Raw genomic sequence first — 19,703 nt, 5'->3', positions numbered from 1 at the left:
ATTGAGGATTTTTGCATCTATGTTCATTAGAGATATTGGTCTGTAGTTTTCTTTCTTTGAAGTGTCTTTGTCTGGTTTCGGGATCAGGGTGATGTTGGCCTCATAGAATGAATTTGGAAGAGCTCCTTCTTTTTCTATTTCTTGAAATAACTTGAAAAGTATTGGTATTAATTCTTCTTTGAAGGTTTTGTAAAACTCCGCTGTAGACCCATCCGGTCCAGGGGTTTTCTTGGTTGGTAGTCTTTTGATGGCTTCTTCTATTTCCTCCTTTGTTATTGGTCTGTTTAAATTGTGTGTATCTTCCTGACTCAATCTGGGCAAATTTTATGACTTAAGAAATTTATTGATATCTTCACTATCTTCTATTTTATTGGAATATAGGGTTTCAAAATAATTTCTAATTATCTTCTGTATTTCTGTAGTGTCCGTTGTGATATTGCCTTTTTCATCCCGTATGTTAGTAATTTGAGTTCTCTCTTTTCTTCTCTTCGTTAGCATGGCTAAGGGTCTGTCGATATTATTTATTTTTTCGAAGAACCAACTTTTAGTTTTATCAATTTTTTCAATGTTTTTTTTGTTTCAATTTCATTGATTTCCACTCTGATTTTAATTATTTCTTGCCTTCTACTACATTTGCTGTTGTTTTGCTCTTCTTTTTCTAGGGTTTTGAGATGAAGTGTGAGTTCATTTATTTGTTGGTTTTTTTCTTTTTTTGAGGAATGACCTCCAGGCACTGAATTTCCCTCTTAAAACTGCTTTCGTTGTGTCCCATAGATTCCAATATGTTGTATCTGTATTTTCATTTATCTCTAAGAATTTTTTGATTTCCTCCTTTATGTCTTCTGTAACCCATTGATCATTCAGTAACATATTGTTCATTTTCCAAGTGATGCAGGATTTTTCCTTCCTTCTTTTATCATTGATTTCCAATTTCATTCCATTATGATCAGATAAGATGCATGGTATTATCGCCACACCTTTATATTTACTAATAGTTGCCCTATGGCATAATATATGGTCTATCTTTGAGAAGTATCCATGTGTTGCTGAGAAGAATGTGTATCCACTTGATGATGGTTGATATATTCTATATATGTCGGTTAAGTCTAGGTTATTGATTGTGTTATTGAGTTCTATAGTTTCTTTATTCAGCTTTTGTCTGGACGATCTGTCCAATGGAGAGAGCGGTGTGTTGAAGTCACCCATAATTATTGTGTTGTGGTCTATTTGACTCTTGGACTTGAGGAGAGTTTGTTTTATGAACGTTGCAGCACCATTGTTTGGTACATACATATTGATAATTGTTATGTCTTGTTGGTGGATGGTTCCTTTTAACAGTATATAGTGTTCTTCTTTATTCCTTTTGGTTAACTTAGGTTTGAAGTTGATTTTATTCGATATGAGTATGGCCACTCCTGCTTGCTTCCGAGGACCATGTGAGTGGTATGATTTTTACCAGCCTTTCACCTTCAGCCTGTGTATGTTTTTTCCTATCATATGAGTCTCCTGATGGCAGCATATTGTTGGATTTGTTTTTTTAATCCAGGTTACTAGCCTGTGTCTCTTGATTGGTGAATTTAAGCCATTAACGTTTAGGGTTACTATTGATGTATGGTTTGTACTTCCAGTCATGCTTATTTATTTATTTATTTATTTTAATATGGCTAGTTTTTCCTCTTTGGTTATTCCCCCCCCCCCTTTACTGAGTTACCTCCCACTGTTAGTTTTGAGTGCTGTTTTTCAATTCCTCTTCTTGTAGTGTTTTGCTCAAAATGCCTTGCAGTGCTGGTTTTCTGGCTGCGAATTCTTTTAACTTTTGTTTATCGTGAAATATTTTAATTTCATTGTCAAATCTGAAGCTTAATTTTGCCGGATACAGTATTCTTGGTTGGAATCCATTATTTTTCAGTGTTTGAAATATGTTGTTCCAGGATCTTCTTGCTTTCAACGTCTGTGATGAAAAATCAGCCGTTAACCTAATTGGTTTACCCCTGAATGTAATCTGCCTCCTTTCTCTCGTAGCTTTTAATATTCTCTCCTTGTTCTGTATGTTGGATATCTTCATAATTATGTGTCTTGGAGTTTGTCTATTACGGTTTTGTATGTTTGGGGTCCTGTAGGCTTCCAGGATTTGGCAATCCATTCCATCTTTCATATCTGGGAAGTTTTCTAAGATTATTTCATTCAATAGATTGTTCATTCCTTTAGTTTGAACCTCTATACCTTTTTCTATCCCAATGACTCTCAAGTTTGGTTTTTTTATGACATCCCATATCTCTTGGATGGATTGCTCGTGATTTCTTAGCATCCTTTCTGTGTTGACTATATTCTTTTCAAGTTGATAAACTTTGTCTTCATTATCTGATGTTCTGATTTCTATTTGATCCAGTCTATTTGTAATATTCTCTTTTGAGTTTTTAATTTGGTTTATGGTTTCCTGCATTTCTAGGATTACTGTTTGATTTTTTTTTAGGATCTCTATCTCCTGGTAGAGTTCCTTCTTTGTAATTTGAATTTGCTTATGCAATTCGTTTTCAAAGTATTCTTTCATTGTTTCGACTTGCTGTCTCATCTCTAAGATTCCATTCCATCTGAGTTAGGTATGCCTTGAGTTCTTTCTCTGTCCATTTTTCTGATGCCTCTAGGTTCTCCTGTGAATTTAAGTTGTCCTGCATTGTTTCTAATCCTTTTTTCACTTGTTTTTTCATGGTGCTCACGTTACTTTCCAACTCTGTTTGACTGCTGTGTTTCTGTTTTCTCCTTTTAATTTGTTTTGGTTTTTATAGTTCCAATATCTCTCCTTTGTGTTGGGAGACAATGTTTAGAGATGTTGTATTTAATTGTGATTTAAGGTAAATTCATTAGGTTCATTAAAGGCCTACAGATTTTGATGGCATATAGAGAATTGAGGTTTGAACTTAGGATTTTATGTTAAGGTCAGGCGATTTGATGGTATGGAGGTTAGTATATGTTAGCTTCTTTGGGGGGTTGCTCAAATGCAGGCGGATATTAACAAGAGAATAGACAGGAGTACTTGTGGATAGTTAAGGGCTTAGGCGGACTTTAGTCCGACTCGTAGTATTCATCTATTTGCATTTAGTAAATTATACGTAATCTGGGTGGTCATGCTTAAGATTAAAGATGGGGAAAAGTCAAGGAAGCAAACTAAGAAAGAGAGAGGGAGAAAAGAAAGAAAGAGAAAAGAATAGAAAAGAAAAAGAAATGATAAAAAAATACTAAAATGCAGTAAAATAAAAATTACAATTAAAAAATAATTAAAAAAAATTAAAGTTAAAAAATTAAAAAATTTTTTAAAAAAAGGCACTGTTAGGCTTCTATTTTCTTCGCTTCCTGTAGGTGGTGCTCTGCCTTCTGGGCCAAGATTTTGCCCTCCGGCTGTAGGAAACAATCCGTGTGAGGCTGCTCCCTCCTCCCCACCCTGGTGTCTCTCAAAACCTGTTAGCTTAGGTTTATTCCTGGACTCTAGTCTCCTCGCATCTCCTGCCAGACAGGCCTTCCCCAGTGTGATACCTCTCTGCAGTTCAAGCTATACTCTGGGCCTGCAGTTTCCTGGATGTGGCTCGAGGGTATTGGGAACCCGCCCCTTATTGTTTTGATTCCCTCCGATAGCCCCTCCTCCGAGAGTTGGCGAGACAGGTTTCCTTTTCGCCGCTGGTGGGAGGCGGGAGTTGGAGGTCAGGTACCTTTACCTTTCCCCACGCCTCTATTCACGCTCACTCTGATATTCTTCCCCCCGGAAAGCCGGGGAGAGATTTTATGCGATTTTCCCGCTGTATGTGAGAAGGGCTAAATGTCACACACCTGTTCTATCACTATACTTGCTTCGATCTGTCGGAAACTGGCAATGGTGATGTCAGCTCTCCAAGATGGTGGCTGCTGGCTTCCTCGGTGGGTTGTCCGGTGTGGAGGACAGACCTGGACTGTTTCTCTCCCTCGTCTCAAACCCAGAACTCAGTCTGGAGCACAGTGAGGGCAGAGTTGGCAGGACCCCACTGAATCCGCAGCACCGTTTCTCTGTGTTGCTGGCATGCCATTTCTCGGCGCACCTTAGTCTGTGGGGTGGGCCGCCGATCAATCAGCCTGAATCTCCGGGTGCATGGTTCACTCGCGATTGAGCCCCAGTAATTGATCCTTGGGTGATGGAAATCCTTCCTCTAGGTTTCAGTGCACCCCAATTTTGCTGGAAATTCCTAACAAGATAGCTTTTGGCCGTTTTAACTCGTTATTCACCTGCGCAGTGACGTGGTACACAGGGGCGATGCACTCTATTCGCCGTCATCTTCCTGCAACACTATTAATGGTGGGGACCAGTGTTATATAAGCCAATTAATGCTAAAAGATGGTTAAGAACATAATTAATAGAAAAGTGATAGGAAGGTAGAAAGAGTTTCCAGTTTCAAAAAGTGAACTGAGAGAATTCAGAAGAGATGTAGGATCTGATGGTCATAAGAAAAGACAAGAAAGAAGTAGCAAAGTGAAAGAACCTAGAATTTGACTGTTAGCAGAGGAAAAGAGAGAAAGAGAAAAGATAACTGAAAAACAATGCAAAACAAAACCAAAATATGCTAATCAAAAGCCCTAACTTTCAAAAGGCAAGAAAAATAGCTACATTTTAAAAATATGAAAATTTAAAATGATAAAGAGAAACAAATATATGTATATCTGTTCATTCATCAGTCAGCACAATAAACACACACACAAAAACAATAAAAATAAAAGAAAAAAAGAAAGAAATCTTAATGAAAAGGAATTGTTTACACATGGGTCGTCAAAATAGTCAATGAGAATAGATAATCACTGTCTGTGTGACTGTCTTTCTGTTTCTTCTTGAGTTATGTAATGAGTGGGAGAGCAAGGGCTGAGGGTTGTTAAACCCTCCCTCTTTTTGTGTTGCTCACCAAGTTGCCAGTTGGAGTTCAAAAATTCTCAGCTTTCCTTCTTTCCAGTAAAGGTAGGAAGAGATGGGAAGTACTGTCAGCTGAAATTTTCCCTGCACAGTCCAGGCCAATGTATTTTTATGTTGGGGTGCTTCAGAGTTCTGTGAGTGGAGTTCTTTTTTTTTTGTGTGTGTGTTCTTTGTAGATATACATGACAGAAGAGTGCATTTTGACATATATACATGGATTATAATTTATTCTAATTAGGCTCTGTGAGTGGAGTTCTGATAGTGGTGCTGGGTCTAATTAGGCTTCAGGGGTTTTGTTGGGTTCTGATTGATCTGGAGAGATTAGATCAACACATCCTAGGGACTGGCAATTGCAGATCTCTTCTGGGAATTTGGATCTCAGGAGCCCTCCAAAGGATTCTATTCATGAGGCAGGGGAGCCAGTACTTCATCACCTCTCCTGCCCATGAACACAGACTTTCCAGGCTTCTTGGTCTTAGACTCTGAGTGTATTCATACTCCTGTTCAGATTCTCAACCTGCTTCAGCTGGTCTTTTGAGCCACCAGACTCAGGGGAAAATGAGTTAGGCTCTGTTTTGCTTTTCCAACTTAAACCCACCTGGGTATATGTTCTCTGTGCTTGTTACTCTCATTCTTCTGAGTATACCCTAGGTCCTGTGGCAGATACATGTGAGGATTGTGTAAAATCTTTGCTTGGATCTCTTAGCTTCCATAGCAGCAGCTGCAGCATGGCCACCTCAGGATGGCCCCCACTTCAGCTCTCTATAGCCAGTTGGGAAAATGGGGCACTCATTATGCCCAGTGTACAGTGCAGCCTCTGGATCAGCTAAGGGCATGCAGCTCTTCTGATCTCGGGGTCTCTGTACTAAATCTATTTGTTTGTTGTGTTTCTCTGTGTTTTTCCTTCTTCTGTGCTGAACCAGTGCCGCTACCGGTGCTGCTGCAATAGGCTTGAGTTCAATATATTCTTTCTTCTTTGTTTAATGTACCCAAATTTCTGAGTGTCCAAGACACTCTGACTGTCCAGTATTGAGTTTTAGTGCAATCTCTCTTTGACCCACCTTGCAGAGTTGCAGTAATCCTACTTGAATCTCAGGTCACAGAGAGACTAGGAATGCAGCCTTACCCTAGCTCCCCATCTTGAATCTCTAGACTACTTTTAATTATGAGAATTTTTTGAACTACAAAGATTTTTAAAAATAGACAATACAAAAATTATTTTAAATTAAACTGTAACTGAAGAGATCATTTAAACACCAGAAAGAGAAAGAGGAAATAAAGACACAATGACATAAAACATGAATTGTTTACCAAAATAAATCATGTGTTTTCACTTGGTAAATGCCCCAGAGACACTCTTTTTGACTAAGTTAAATTAGGCAATTGACATATCAATTGTTTTACATACTGAGAAAATAAGATCTGTGGACTAATAGAAAATATTCATTGTATTTACTGGATTAATTTGGGGGAACCTATGATTTGTTTGTTTAAAGTGAACCAGAGTATGAGCTTGCTTTGAAGCAAACTTTATAACTCCTGAGGAAGGATGTAGTGATTAGGTTACTTTTCACTTACTAGTAAAGAGAATTGTTAATAATAATGCTGCCTCCATAACTGTGGTTCAACTTGAGTTGTTTTTTTTTAAGTTTGAAGGACATGAAGCATTTTTGATTTCTGAGGCACAATTGTCAATTTTTGTTTTTTGAAAATTTAAGAGATGGCTTTTTAATTCTGATAGGACTGTGCTCTTTTTCTGGTACATAATATCTTTGCACTTCATTTTTTCTCCCTGCTCATTAGCCTCCTCCCTTTAAAAAAAAATCACACACACACACACACATTCATTCACACAGATGCCAATGGACCTTTATTTTATTTATTTATATGAGGTATTGAGAATTGAACCCAGTGCCTCACACGTACTAGGCAAGTGCTCTCCCACTGCGCTGTGACCCCAGTCTCCACCCTCACCCCATATTTTTATTTCTGTCTCTGACTGATGTTATTGTTCAACCATTCTTTTTTCAATATTTTTAACTTTCTTATCTCATTGTTCTTCTATAGCACCTGCCTGGTAAAGTTCTAACTCTGGACAGATTACTCTCTTTGCCTACATTGGGATTTTGGATCAACAGTAAAGAAAGTACACCATCTCAAAGATTGTCATTTTATAATTGTGGTCTCTTACCTTCAACAAGGCCTGCATTTCTATTTAGTAATCCTGCTAACCTTTGTGAGGTTAAGGTCTTTCTTTCTTTCTTTCTTTCTTTCTTTCTTCTCTGTACTCTGGCTATTTAAAATATAGTCATATATCTTCAAATGTGAGATTTTTAACTTCCTTACAACAGATAAAATAATTCTTTTACTTCATAAAACAATACAAACCAATATATGAAAGAACCCCTCAGCTGGCTCCCACCAACCTATAGTCTTATCTGTAACTCTGCCTATCCTTTCATACTATTATAATCTTGAGAGGTGTTCTTAACAACTCTGAGGTTAAAGCAGTTTCATCACATATGCTTGGACATATGTTTATTCATTGTCTCAGGGACAGGGTTTACTCATTGTCTCTTTTGTCATCTTGTAGCTTCACCCTTCTTGTACTTTACTAATTCATCCCAAATATCATTTAAACTTGCTCAAACATTTCATGTGTGGGTTTTTTTTTTTGTTGTTGTTTTGCTGTAATCTTTCTCAAATGCATGTCTGCACAATTACTATCCTTTCCAGAATCCTTAATTGTAGAGTGATTCATAATCTCTACTTCTTCACTTATCCACTGTCCCAAGCCATTGCCTGCCACGACCTGTGCTGCTGTTAATTCAGAAACTGGCGAGGGGTGATGGGGAATTAAGGAAAACATACAAACATTTAGAGAGAAAAGCAAGATCATATGGGAGACTGAACTCTGATTGAGAACAGTGACCCAAAGCTGGACCCACACGTTTATTATATATGTTTTATATAGGTTTATTATATAGGTTTTATATATTATCACTGTCAGGCCTGTTGCAGTTAGAGTCATGTGTCACTCAGTAGCAGTGTGACCTTCAGCATTACAATTTTTTTAACGTTTATTTTTTAGTTGCAGTTGGACACAATACTTTTCTTTCTTTCTTTTTGATTTTTCTTTCTTTCTTTCTTTTCTTTCTTGTGCTGAGGATCGAAGCCAGGACCTTGCAATTGCTAGGCAAGCACTCACTGCTAGGCAAGCACTCTACTGCTGAGCCACAACCACAGCCCTCAGCATTACAATTAAAAAAAATTTAAACAGAGCTTGATTCAAACAATTTGTGGGGGTCTATCTCCCCCTTTTTGTTTTTGTAATTGTAACTTAATGGACAAGTGAGCTCATTCTACAATGGCCTGGCCTTGAGGATTATAAGGGATACCTGTTTAGTGATCAATATGATTTTATTACAAAACTGTGGAAAAGGAGACCTGGTATAAGTCAGAGAGTTATCAGTTTTAACTTCTGGAGGATGGTCTAGCTCTGTAGCTAAGTGGCTAAGCAGTTGGAAGTGACTTGATGTATAGTTTTTTACTTGGCCAGAAAAATTAGCAAAAGTCACCTGCCAGGCATGTGGATTAGCCCAACTAATCCTTTTATACTCTTAATATACAAATCAAACCTGATAGAATCTTAACTCTTTTTTTAAAAAAATTTTTGTAGAATGCCTTTATTTTATTTATTTTTATGTGGTGCTAAGGATTGAACCCAGTGCCTCACATGTGCTAGGAAAGCGCTCTGTCACTGAGCCACATCCCCAGCCTGAATCTTAACTCTTAACAACCTTGTTTTTGGTGAAGACATAGAAACAAAGAAAATGAAAGTCTCATTTGTGCTGAATCTAATTTACTTATTTTTAACTACATAAGCCAAGATGCAAATCTATATAGTTAACAGTGCTAGTCATTTCTTTTTTTGCTAAAGAAAAATCCTAAAAGTAATCGATGTTACATCTTAGGCATTTTATAGAAACCAACACTTTATTGTCTAACCATGTAGAAAAACGTGAGTTAGTAATTTTGAAGACATCTTTATTTTTTATCTATTTACCCAGTCCAAACTGAACTTTTTTTTTAAGCCACATAAACCAAAAAATATTTGGATCCATTTCTTATTTAAATTTTTATTTATGAGTGCTCATTTATATGCCAATTTTGATACCATGTACACGATATATAGACTGAAGCACATATGTAGACTCAGTGACATAATACACAGGTGTGCACACATACACAAAATAAACAGGAAACAAAGATTTTATAACTTTTTATAAAAAAAGTAGGTAGGAGACAATGTTATAGATGTTATTTAAGTCTTTATTAGATTTAACCTGTTTGAAATTAATATAGAGCTCATCAGACTTTTATATTATGACTTAAATATAGGGCAGGCCTGTACAGTTGGAAATGCCAGGATGATCACTGAAAACAAAGGTTCAAACAGCTAACATTTGTCCTTGATGGCTATCAGATCTACCCCCAACATCACCATGTCTATGTCCTTTTTAGGATTTAGTAAAAAGAATTTTTTTATTGTATTTCAAAGGTAACCCTAGAAAAATTGGTCTCTGAACAAAGACAAAGTGTAAACATGGATCAGAAAAATGCATTGATTTAGGAGCACAAGATTAAATGTGAATTCGCCATAAAACCATTAACTCAAAAATAGAGAATTTTAAAAAATAGGAGTTCTAGAAAAAATTACAGACCACAATACTTTAGTAAAAGATCATGTAGAACACCTTTATCAAATCAAAGTGCACTTTTAGCTTAGTTTAGAGTCAGTTCACTCTGTTTTTCTCTTTGCTATAGCATTTAGGGAGGAATTTGTTAGGAAAGTGGTGTGGCAGAATACTAGAGGTAAACAAGATCAGTAGCCAAGCTGAAGTGGCTTGAATTTAATGGGGACAATTTTTCTCCTTTTGTCTTAACTGATTTTTCTATAATTCTTGTAATCTTGAAAGCTGTGTAATTTACATCTTAAGTCTAGGAGAGATAAGAGATCTAAAGAAACTAAGAAGCAAGGAGGGCTATTTTTAAAAAATATATTTTTTGGTTGTAGATGGACACAATACCTTTAATTTATTTTTATGTGGTGCTGAGGATTGAACCTAGTACCTCATACTAGCAAGCGCTGTGCCACTGAGCGACAATCCCAGCCCCATGGCTATTGTTAAAACTATTTCTTCTTTTGTAAAATTATTCTCTTAACGTGTGGTGCTATAGTTTATGTTTTGTCTGGAGACTCTGTTGCAGCAGTGACAAAGTGCTGATCTGTATACTCATAATTTTAATTTTGTCCTGGTTAGACTCCCTGCCTTCAGTTCCTGTTTACTCGAAGGAGGCAAGGGCTCCAGTGGGGGAGGGATAGGTGCTGTCAGCAGCGGACTTGTTGTTAACAGTTTATAACCATTATAGGTGTTTTTAAGGCCAGAAATCATGTCAGAAGCCGGCCATATCACACTTTCTTTTTTTTTTTAATATTCTTTTTAGTTGTTGATAGACCTTTATTTTTTTATATGCAGTGCTGAGAATCAAACCCAGTGCCTCACACATGCCTGGCAAACGGGCCACCGCTGAACCACAACCCCAATCTCCTGTATCACACTTTCATGAGATGGGTTGAGAGAGTCTCACACAAAAGACCATAAAGTAAAAGTAGCCACAGGTGCCTTGTTTGTGTCTTCAGCTGTATACCTATCATGCGGCTTTTTACTAAGTCTCTTCTATGTCTCTATATTTCTTTAGGAAACCAGGGCTTAATTTTAGTAACAAATTTTAAAATCTGTGACAACTGTGTCTTCCTTGATTTAAGCAAAGCAACACAGAGATCCCTTTCTTTGGATTCTATATGTTCCATGTTTTACACCTGACTGTACTGTGCTACTTTCCCAAAATGACTGTGTTCTTCAGAATTGTCCCCTCATCTAATCATCAAAGAGAAGTTCCCCTGTGTCTGGTCCTTGTTTGGGTGCCCTTTTACCAGCGAGGGGCAATGGAGGATTAAGAAAAACCCACAAACATTTAGAGAGAAAGTGGGATACTGAACTCTGATTGAGAACAGTGACCCAGACCTGGCTCCACATGTTATTTATATCAGTTTTATCATCAAAAGTTTATTTATGAGAAAGTTTCTGCAAAGCAGGCAGGCTTGTAGGTCACAGCATGGATGAGACATTAGGGTTATCATGCTATGCTCAGAATCTTCTATCCCAAGGAGTCAGCATCTGAGTTTCAAGGTCAGAACTGATATCCCTGGGTGTTTGCCCAGAGAGACCCAGGGCCCTTGGCATAGTAACTGGCAAATGTTAACCCTGTACTTTTGCACAGGGAGAATTCCAGTGCAAGTACACCACAACAATAAGGCTATCAGACACCTTGATCCACATCACTGCTTCCCACAATTACTGTCTAGTTTCCGCCTTCACAGCTCCACTAAATTGTTCTTGCTGTCATCACCAGTAATTTCCTTACCACTAAGTCTAGATACTTTTTTGCGGAGTTAATTTTATTGAGGTACAATATACATAAAACAAATGCTCCTTCTGATGAGCAGTAATGATTTTATCATAGTTTGTTTATTCATTTACCAGTTGGTGGACTTTGGATTTTTTTTTCTTTTCAGTTTTTAGTTGTTAGGAATAAGGTCCTGTGAAGATTTGTGTCTTTGGTTAAGATGTATTTTTGTTTTCCTTGGATAAACACCTAGGAGTGGAAATCTTGGGTTGTATAACTTTAGAAGAAATGCTAACACTTCTCTAGAGTAGCTATTTACTTTTGCATTTCCAACAGCCACATATAAGAGATCTTCTACTTCCATATCCTTGCTGAGAATTGATCTTTAATTTTAGCCATGTTAGTGTATGTATAACAGTGATTTTGAGTCCTTGTCCAGTCTTAGTGTCAGAATAATGCTGTCTTCACAAATTGAATATGGAACTCTTTCCTTCTCTTGAATTCTTAGGAAAAATTTGAGGAGGACTGATGTTAATTTTCCTTCAAATTTTCAATAGAATTCTCCAGTGAATATAAATCTCTTGGGGCTTTGTTGAAAGTTTTTGATTACTGTTTCAATCTCTTTAATAATTACAGGACTTTTCATATGTAATTTTTTTTCTTCATGATTACATGATTTAGTCTTGGTAGATTATATATTTCTAGGAATTTATCCAATTCTTCTAGGTTATCTAATTTGTTGATGGATAGTTCTTTTTAAAAATTTTTAATTTTTTTTGGTACTGGGGATTGAACTTGGGAGCACTCAACCATTGAGCCACATCCCAGCCCTATTTTGTATTTTATTTAGAGACAGGGTTTCACAGAGTTATTTAGTATCTTGCCATTGCTGAGGCTGGCTTTGAACCTGTGATCCTCCTGTCTCAGCCTCCCAAGCTGCTGGGATTACAGGTGTGCCCCACCGTGCCCAGCTCGGATAGTTCTTAATATTATCCTTTCCTGCGTGCAATTAGTTGTATTGCTCCCAATTTAGTTATTTGAGTTTTCTGTTTTTTTTTTTTTTTCTTAGTCTCACTAGGGGTGGGTTAATTTTTTTTTTTTTAAACAAAAACTAAATCTTGGTTGAATTTATTTTTTTCTGTTTTCTATTTCATTTATATCTTCTTTCATCTTCATTATTACCTTCCTTTTTTTCTTATTAAGTTTAATTTTTAAAGTAAGTTTGTTTATTCGTTTTTCATGTGTTTACTGCTATAACATTTCCTCTTTGTATTGCTTTAGCTCCATCTCATAAGCTTAGGTATGATGTGTTTTCATTTTTATTTGTATTGAGATTTTTCTTAAATCTTAGTGATTTTCTCCTTGTTGGTTGTTTAAGAGATTAAGATTGAGTTGTATCAGTTTTAGATATTTGTGGATTTTTCTGTTTCTTGCTGGTATTGATTTCTGGTTTCATTCCATGGTGATGATACTTTGCATAATTAGAGTCATCTTAAACTGTTTTTTGGTTTAACCTGTATGAAATATGATATGTCAAGAGCTTTGTAATGTTTTGAACAACCAATAAAAACAAATAAAAAAAAAATAAATAAACCACAAAAAACAAAACAAAAAAAAAAAAAAAAAGAAAAGGACATTACGGCTGCTGGAATTTTGGCTCTGCAAAAATTAACTGTGTAATCTTAGACAAGTCACTCAATTAGCTGCCTAGAAAAAGGAAGACACAAGATACTTAGTCTAGATGTGTCTTTCCTTAAATTTGTATGTTGAAATCCTAACTCTCAAGGTGATGATATTAGGAGGTGATTAGATCCTGATCATCCCCATAATGGAATTAGTGCTCTTATAAAAGAGGTTCCAACAAGCTCCCTTGCCTCCTCCATCTACCCTGGGAAGAAGCAAGAAGATGCCATTCTGTGAATCTGAAAGTACACTCTCCCAAGACACCAAATCTTTTGGGCTTTTAATCTTGGGACTTCCAGCCCTCAGAACTATGAGAAATACTTTTTTAAAAAAACATTTATTTTTTAGGTGTAGATGGACACAACACAATGCCTTTATTTTTATGTGGTGCTGAGGATCGAACCCGGGCCCCCCATGCTAGGCAAGTGCTCTACCACTGAGCCACAATCCCAGCCTGAGAAATAAATTTTTATTTAAACATATACTTTTTGTTCTGTCACCAAGATGGCTCTCAGTGACTAATAGGCAGGTAGCATACACAGCATATGTACATTGGATAAAGGGATGATTCGCAGTCTGGAAGTGAAAATTCTTCATTTCAGTCTGGAGGTGAAATTCTTCATGCTACTGAGAGTAGTGTGTAATTCAAAACTTATGAATTGATTATTTTTGGACTTTTTCATTTAACATGTTTGTATTCCTGTTGACCTTGGGTAACTGAAGCTGTGGAAAGCAATATGATATGGAGAGGGACTACTATACATATACATATTTATATAACTTATGCCGCAGTCTGGCTGGGCACAATCAGGAGCCACTTGTCAAAAGAAACTAACTTTATTTTTAGAACCACACACTCCAAACAAAACAGCCTCTCAGGAAAAACCCTCAGAGCCTCAACTGCCACCACCGGCTTTCCACAAGCCTCTCTCTCCCACAAAAGCTTCTCCCCTCTCTCTCACAATCCTCCTGCTCTTGAGGCCGATTGGCTGGGTCACGTGGGCGGAGCCAAAAAAGTCCCCCAATGAGCAGCTCCGTGGTCTGAAAGGGCAGGGAAACAGCCCAATGAGCATCACCGCAGAGGAGCCAATCAGCTAGATGTTGCTGGGGCCGCTGTGAGCCAATCATCAGCCGGCAGCTGGAAGTTTGCTGGGGCCCCTTCGGCTGTGGCTCTCAACAAACTTACAATTAAAATATATGATGTAATCAGCAATTTTAATAATTACTATAAGATTATAATAATGATTTTGAAATTATTATTATGATTATGCTTATATGCTTGTTTGTCAGTAAGGTCAATGTGCTGCATGATGATGTGTCAGTCAGTGACATACTGTATATGTCACGGCAGTCCCACAGGAGTATAACAGAGATGAAAAATTTCTATTTCTTAGTGACATTATAGACACTGTGACCTCATAGTACAACACATTATTCACGTGTTTGTGGCAATGCTTGAGTAAACAATTTGTTGTACACTAACTGTATAAAAATGTAATAACATACAAATGTTTAGTATACAATACTTGTTAATGATAATAAACGATTATGTTACCAGTTTATGTATTTACTATACTATACTTTTATTACTTTATTTATTTTTTACTTTTTATTTTTTTGGCACCAGGGGTTGAACTCAGGGACACTCAACCACTGAGCCACATCCCCAGCCCTGTTTTGTATTTTATTTAGAGACAGCTCCTGGGATTATAGGCATGCACCACTGCGCCCGGCTATTATTTTAGAGTATACTTCTACTTATAAAAAGAAGTTTAGCGTAAAACTGTATGCCATATTATACTGACAGCAACCTCATGTCTCCTGTTGACCATGTCTCTTGATTATATCATTTTCCGATGTTGTTTTATTCATCATGGCTCAAGTAGTAATAAGTCATACCATTTATATGTATGACTAAATGATCTCTATGTTTAATAGTCTCTGCTATCTGTTTGTGTAGGACACTCTATGAATTTCGTACTGTGATGAAATTGCCTAGTGATACATTTCTCAGAATGTATCTCCATTGTTAAGTGACACATGACGCTATATTGTTAAGTGGAAATAATAGAACAAAATAGTATGTATGTTCAAAAGGAGTAGAATTAAACATACATATTCATATTTATATGAAAATTTCATAAAAACTAATAAAAAGATTATGTTTTGGGATGTTTCTAGGTACACGAGAAACAGTGTAGAAGGAGAATGTTCACTGTATACCTTTTTATATTTATTGATTTTTAAGCCATCTGATTATATTGCCTATTAAAAACAAAAAAATATTTTAAGAGGTCTTAAGGAAAACATTTCTTTTTTTTTTTTCTTTTCAGTAAGCTAAAAAAGCTAAGTGAAGACAGTTTGACTAAGCAGCCTGAAGAAGTTTTTGATGTATTAGAGAAGCTTGGAGAAGGGTAAGTATAAAAAATATGAAAGTAATATTTAGATAATTATATAACTGTTATAAAAACTATATTAATATTTCAAGTAGAGTATATTGTTTGAATTGACTGTGTATAACAAGTATATCTGGCAATTAATATGGAATTTTAAAGATCAGATTGTGTTAGACTATGTAATAGTATCTTTCAGAGAAGCTGTTCGTGTGTGTGAGTATGTGTGTGTGTGTGTGTGTGTGAGAAAAGCTAGAAGTGTGCTTTTAAGTGATTTCCAAAAATATTTATTAGTTCATCTCATAGGCATGCTCATTAATATGCTTGAACAATTTTGACTTTGTTAGGCAAGTGACATCGGTCCAACTCTTTGGCACAGTTAGGGCCATTTATTTGGGAAAAGGTAAATAGTAGATATGAATGGAGTGTCTTTTTTAAAAAAATGTTTTCCATTGTAGTTGTACACAATACCTGTATTTCATTTATTCATTTTTATGTGGTAGTGAGGATCAAACCCAGTGCCTCACACATGCGAAGCAAGTGCTCTACCACTGAGCCACAACCTCAGACCATGAATTGAGTGTCTTGATGAAGAATCAGTATGTGTATGCGGAGGAATAATTAGCATGATTTCAAAATAATAGTAGACAAACATACAGCATTTTTTTTTTTATACTGGGGATTGAACCTAGGTGCACATTACCATTGAGCTACATCCCCAACCCTTTAAGATTTAAAAAAAAAAAATATTTGAGACAGACTCTTGCTAAGTTGCTGAGAGCCTCCCTAAATTGCTGAGACTGGCCTTGAGCTTGGGTTCCTCCTGCCACAGCCTCCTGAGTAGCTGGGATTACAGGCATGTGCCACTGTGCCTAGCTAATATATTGCATTTTGAGCATAGAGAAAAGAGGGTAGTATTTAATGGAATGATAAAATGTAAGAAAGCCTGTAAAATAATAAAAGGTACAAAACAGTATGAATATCAGCTTAAATTAGCAAGAACTAGGAAAATGAAATAAAAGGAAAAATATAAAATAATAAACTAAACATAAGATGTAAGGAAAAAATTAGTGTATTTTCACTGAATGTTAATTCTCATTGTAACAGTTTGCTAAAGGATAAACTGTTGGAAAATTAAAAATGTAAAACCTAGCTAGCTTTATGTTCTGAGCTCCATGTAAAACAAAAAATGGAAATAAGAAGATATTTCCTGTAAAAATCACTTAAGAGAGGTATGCATGAATAAAAAACAAAGAAGGAGTGTCAAAATTTATATTAGATAACTTAAAGTTAAATGGTTCCTGCTAAATAAAAAGGGACATTAGGTAATGAAATCAAGGACAATTTATAACAAAACTTTTGTGTCACATAACACAGCAGGTAAACTTATGATAGAAAAGCTATTAGTAATATCAGGAGGATCTAATAAAACTATAATTGTATAGGATATTTCAGTGTATTTCTTCCTGAATTGGACAGATATAATAGGAAAAGAAGATACAGTGATATTTAATGTTATTGCCTGTAAGATGGATTATATATGGATTATATATGTTACATTTATATGTGTGTATATATGCATATATATGTCTGTATGTGTGTATATGTATATATACACATATGTAAATTAATGTGAGAATCTATCTGTCTCCACATTGCATTTTTCCTTTTTGGGGTATGTTTGTAGACTGAAAAAAAATGACAAATTTTATATATAGGTATTTTTCCAGGTCATATTTTCTGATTATAGTATATTACATTAGAAATAAGTAATTATGAAATGACAGAAATTTCACTAATTGGCAATTAGTTTGTACAGTGTGATGAATATCAGAAGCTCAACAGTAAGCCACTGTGCATCTTATGTCTGCCAGTGTATTTGATACAAACACATCTAGAGAATAATGATTTCTTCTTTTTGCATTCAGCTTTCATGCATGTTTTTCTCACTGGCAGATATTTAACTAGGAAACATTCAGGGAAGGAGATTCTGGGAAATGGAGTTCCCAGCTTTTCTTTGCAGTGCTGAGGAGTCCTTAGAAAGGAGTGATGTTATTGCTTATTTGATAATAGAATATCTACCACTGAATTCTATGTTAGTTTTTGAGGAAATATGCATATAAATGCCTTTTCAAGGAAGATATATATATATATACACACACCCCTATCCAAAAGTGACTTTGAGTATAAAATTGAATGAGAGTACTTCGGAGGGGCTAAAGAAACAGGAGATGGGATCAAATTCATTTTGTTTAAATAGTTGGTTTACTACTTGTCATTTTTTCACTTGTTTTGAAAGATTGTAAGTTTGAAAGTGATTTTGCATAGGTTCCCAATGTTAGGAAACATCCCATATCTGCCTATGACTTGTTGTTTTTTCTCTTCTGTGGAAATGATGTAGTGTGAAGACCATGATTTTTGGAATCAGAAAGTCTTTGAATTTTGAATTTGCTAGTTACTGGTATCTGATTCTGTTTCCCCATCTTTTGATGATGATGATATTATTTTTTTCATAATTGGGAGGGATGAATTTGATAATACATGTAAAACATCTACCATAGTACCTGGTATCTGCCAATAAGAACTCAGCAAATGGTAGTATTTTTTATCCTTATTTTCTGTTTCATACTAAATTAAAAATGAGTTGTTCTCTTATTTTTTTTTTTACTTTTTAAAACATATGAATTTTTTTTTGGTGGTGGTGGTTCTTTTAGGGTTCCGGGGATTGAACTCAGGAGCACTTGACCACTGAGCCACATCCTCAGCTCTATTTTTTATTAAATTTAGAGACAGGGTCTCATTGAGTTGCTTCGTGAGACAGGGTCTCACGAAGTAGCACTTCGCCTTTGCTGAGGCTGGCTTTGAACTCATGTTCCTCCTGCCTCAGCCTCCAGAGCCACTGGGATTATAGTTGTGTGCTGCTGCGCCTGGCTTAAAACACGTGAATATTTAGTTGGCAGAGTTTCAGGAGTTGAAACAGAGGCTATTTTTCAGCAAGTGACCATTAAATACTATCTCATTTATCTGTGAGTATGTGTTCTTTCTCTTGGGGAAAAAACAGTGAAAGGAGCTGAGGAGACCTTGGGTTGGTATTGGTAACTCAGGGAGAACCAGAAGACTGAAGATCTCCTGCTTCTCTAACTTTGGCTGAGGGTTTCAGATGCTCTTAAGTACTGCAAATAGAGGTGGGACTTGATATTCTGGGGATTATTTTGCTTAACATTACCCTTTGTCCTAACTTGAGACTTTGAATATTTTAATATACCTTTCATTCTTTTTAATTTCCATTTATATCTTCTTAATGCTGCATTTGAGTTGACAAACCGTAAGTCTTTTTCTTTCATTCATAAAAAATTGCAACTCATTTTATTAATTTGATGACTGTAAATTTATAACTGAAGCAATAAATCTAATTCATTAACTTTTCTTGTTTACTTTTGTTTTTTAGCATTTAAATAGTGTTTTTAAGCTAGAAAACACTACAAAGACTCAAGTAGACTTAATAGCTATGGTGTTTGCTGGGAAAATAATAACATCTTGGTTTTTTTAGGTCTTATGGAAGTGTTTTTAAAGCAATACATAAGGAATCTGGTCAAGTTGTCGCAATTAAACAGGTACCTGTTGAATCAGACCTTCAGGAAATAATCAAAGAAATTTCCATAATGCAACAATGTGACAGGTATGAAGAAATTTTATTGTTTTGCTTATCTTCATTTTCATGAATTTTATGAATAATGTACAATAATGTATTTCTTTGGATACGATATTTTTCCCCCTGACATCCCATTGGAAGTGAGATTGGGGAAGGTGAAGACATTTTTTAGGATTGTCTTTTGGATTTATAGTTCTTTGCTTGTAAAGTATAAATATTATAGCCTTGAGAAACTTGTAATGAAGAAAATACTCAAGCAATTTTCCTATTACAGGGAAAATTTATGGATGAAAAAGAGTTTTTGATGTTAATATTATGTAAATATTTTAAACAAATTAAAAACAGTCCTATTTTATGTAAATATAATTCATTCAGTAAGTGTTTACTATGTACCTATTTGATCAGGTACTGTGCCAGGATCTAGGAATACCAAAAGAACTAAGGTCATTTTTTCTTGAAGGATTGGTAGTCTAGTTGGAAGGACAGATATATAAGTAAAAGTTCTAATAGCATAGTCACACACAGCACTGACTGATGTGTGGAGTTTATGTGAGAACAAGAAGGCAGGGCACCTTCC

General features: G+C 35.8%; 1 protein-coding gene across 2 annotated transcripts in view; it reads left to right on the top strand.

Annotated features, from left to right (window-relative positions):
* The window catches only part of Stk3 (serine/threonine kinase 3), a 370,473-nt gene that overhangs the window by 26,967 nt on the left and 323,803 nt on the right, over positions 1–19,703 (top strand). For both annotated transcript variants that reach the window (XM_058585630.1, XM_046464887.2), the window contains exons 2-3: positions 15,415–15,495; positions 19,025–19,153. In XM_058585630.1, coding sequence (XP_058441613.1) covers positions 15,415–15,495; positions 19,025–19,153 — 210 coding nt within the window. The remainder of the gene's footprint in view (positions 1–15,414; positions 15,496–19,024; positions 19,154–19,703) is intronic.

The sequence above is a fragment of the Marmota monax genome, unplaced genomic scaffold (genome assembly GCF_021218885.2).
Source record: "Marmota monax isolate L192 unplaced genomic scaffold, Marmota_monax_Labrador192_F-V1.1 WCK01_AAM20220418_F8-fsc00003, whole genome shotgun sequence".
NCBI lineage: Eukaryota > Metazoa > Chordata > Mammalia > Rodentia > Sciuridae > Marmota > Marmota monax.
Note: the sequence above shows the minus strand (reverse complement) of the source record. Positions and strands in the feature narration are given on the sequence as shown.